General features: G+C 40.5%; 1 protein-coding gene across 1 annotated transcript; it reads left to right on the forward strand.

Moving 5' to 3' along the window:
- Positions 1 to 460: 460 nt before the first annotated feature.
- LOC150026013 (uncharacterized) lies at positions 461 to 2,245 on the forward strand. The gene is made up of 2 exons (XM_090304857.1): positions 461 to 1,477; positions 2,135 to 2,245. Exons 1-2 carry the CDS (start codon positions 728 to 730, stop codon positions 2,243 to 2,245), a joined length of 861 nt encoding a protein of 286 aa, XP_090160983.1. The 5' UTR covers positions 461 to 727.
- Positions 2,246 to 2,823: the final 578 nt, after the last annotated feature.

Genomic DNA, 2,823 nt, shown 5'->3' on the forward strand with positions numbered 1-2,823 from the left:
TTTAGTCAAAATTCTTTTGCAATTAGTTGCACTGGACAATCTAATGAAAAAGAAAAGTCTTTAGCTCAAAACTGCACCATAATAAACTCATTCACATGTGCACAAAGGATACAAAAGTAAAATGTTATGTGTATGGTCTTTGCCACCGGTAATCTTCCAAAATCTTCTCACTTTTGTAAGGAAGAGAAAAGTTTCTCACTCCGCTCTCTCATCCGCACCCACATCTTCAAATAAACCAATCCAAACATGAATTTCACACACTCGCCCCTCCTCCTTGGTGACGGCCAAAAACAACCAGTGCCTTAGATTTTTTGCACTTACCAATGTTTTGTTTTGTTTAAAATAGAAACAGTGATTTACACATTGCTGTATTATTTAGATTTTTTGTGTCAGTCTTTATCTTAAACAATTTATGTGTTTTATTACCGGACAAAATCATTATTAGACTTAATTACAGGAATATAATCACTATTAATGAGTCTATAATTAGACTTAATTATAGGAATATAATCACTATTAATGGGTCTATAATTAGTCTTAATTACAGATGTTATGTTAGAAAAAGAATCTGTACGGTTCTGTACGGTTCTAATGCTATGGTTATATATATGTATCATTGCTATAGATGAAAGACAGATTGAATAAAACAGAAAATATTCTTTCATGGTATCAGAGCACAAAACTCTGATACCCGACAAACACAAAGCAAAGGCAACGGTGCACAACCATGGCAGATGCACCAGAAAAGAATAATGCCAACAAAGCAGAGCACGAAGGAGGAGGTGCTAAGAAGACCTACTCGTCATATGATCTCAACGCGAGTTTCAATCCCGGAAACATAATCACGCAAGTCCAATTGCGCGGAGAAAATTACGACGAATGGGCAAGAGCAATAAAGATCTCGCTTCGTGCCCGGAGAAAATGGGGCTTCATTGATGGAACACATATCCAACCAGAGGATGAGGCACCCGACCTTGAAGATTGGTGGACCGTGCAGTCCATGATTGTCTCTTGGATTCTAAACACCATTGAACCAAGCTTACGATCCACAGTAGCATATGCTGAGACTGCACATAACTTGTGGGAAGACATTAAAGAAAGATTCTCGGTCGTGAATGGACCTAGAATTCAACAACTAAGGTCGGACTTGTCAAGATGCAAGCAGGAGGGAATGGTGGTGGCAACTTACTTTGGAAAATTGAAGGTCCTTTGGGATGAGCTTGCTAACAGTGACAAAATTCCATCTTGTACGTGTGGTGGATGCAAGTGTGGGATTGGTGCTCAGTTGGAAAAACGAAGGGAGGAGGAGAAGGTTCATCAACTCCTTATGGGGTTGGATGACGCAAGCTACGGGACAGTAAGATCAAACATTCTGGCCTCAGACCCATTGCCGTCTCTGAACCGCGTATATGCTATGTTGGTACAAGAAGAAGGAGTGAGAATGATGGCCAAATCAACGGAAGAAAGGGGGTTGGTCGTGGGTCTCGCGATGCAGGCCAACTACAAAGAAAAAGGGCGTGGAGATATGGTAGAAAAATTAATGACGTGCAGTCATTGCGGTAAAAATGGTCACGACATGAAGGGATGCTTCTAATTGATCGGATATCCCGAATGGTGGGGTGACAGACCAAAAAGTGAAGGCAAATGGAACGGCAGGGGACGTCAAGGGATGCGAAACAAAGGTAACCCGACACGTGCAAATGTGGCACACGCTAGTGGAAGCAACAGTCAAGCCAACAATGACGACAAGAAACTTGAGATGGCAGGTCTGACCAATGAACAATGGAAGGTACTGGTTGATATGATCAGCAAACAAAAATCAAATGAATCAGAGAAAATGACTGGTAAGAGCATTTGGGATTTGTGGATTATTGACAGTGGGGCATCAAACCATATGACCGGGTCACTGGAAAATTTGAGTGAAAAGGAAACTATACAAGGGTGCCCCGTAGGGTTACCCGATGGTGAACGTGTTCTAGCTTGCGAACAGGGAACAATGACTCTTGAAGAAGGACTTGAATTGAAAAATGTCCTTTATGTTCTCAAATTAAAATGCAATTTACTTTCAGTACCTCAATTGACGGATGAAGAAAATTGTGTTGTAACATTCACTGATAAATTGTGTATTATACAGGACCGCACTTCGAGGACGCTGATTGGAGCAGGTGAACGGAAAGATGGGCTTTATTGGTATCGTGGGATACGGAAGACTAAGCATGTCATGTCAAGATGGAAAATCAACTAGCACTTTGGCACCAAAGATTAGGACATCCGTCATTTAAGATTGTGCAAATGCTTCCTGATATAAGTGGGAAATGTACTCGTGATGAGTTGAATAAAGTTTGTGAAGTTTGTGAAAAATCGAAACAAACGAGAGATAAGTTTTTCTTAAGTGCGCATCAAGCTTTGAATATTTTTGATTTAATTCATTGTGACTTATGGGGTCCTTATAAAACTCCTTCATCCTGTGGTGCTTCATATTTTTTGACAATTGTGGATGATTGTTCACGGGCAGTTTGGATCTATTTGTTAAAAGAAAAAACAGAGGTATCAGTGACTTTGAAAAAAAAATTCACACTCGTTGAGAGGCAATACAACAAATGTGTTAAAATGGTTCGCTCTGACAATGGAACCGAATTCATGTGTCTAAAATAATATTTCATTCAACAAGGTATCCTTCACCAAACTTCCTGTGTCGGGACCCCGCAACAAAATGGACGCGTCGAACGCAAGCATCGACATATTCTGAATGTTGCTCGGTCATTACGGTTTCAAGGCAATCTTCCCATTAAATTTTGGGGGGAATGTGTTTTGACTGCAGGC

The sequence above is a fragment of the Phaseolus vulgaris genome, chromosome 7, assembly GCF_051622355.1.
Source record: "Phaseolus vulgaris cultivar YP4 chromosome 7, ASM5162235v1, whole genome shotgun sequence".
NCBI lineage: Eukaryota > Viridiplantae > Streptophyta > Magnoliopsida > Fabales > Fabaceae > Phaseolus > Phaseolus vulgaris.

Excerpts from the sequence above, each read along its gene's own strand:
- LOC150026013 (XM_090304857.1), top strand. The coding sequence starts at position 728 with ATGGCAGATGCACCAGAAAAGAATAATGCCAACAAAGCAGAGCACGAA. Across the intron at positions 1,478-2,134 it reads CGGAAGAAAGGGGGTTGGTC|GACCGCACTTCGAGGACGCT; the intron begins GTGGGTCTCGCG and ends TGTATTATACAG.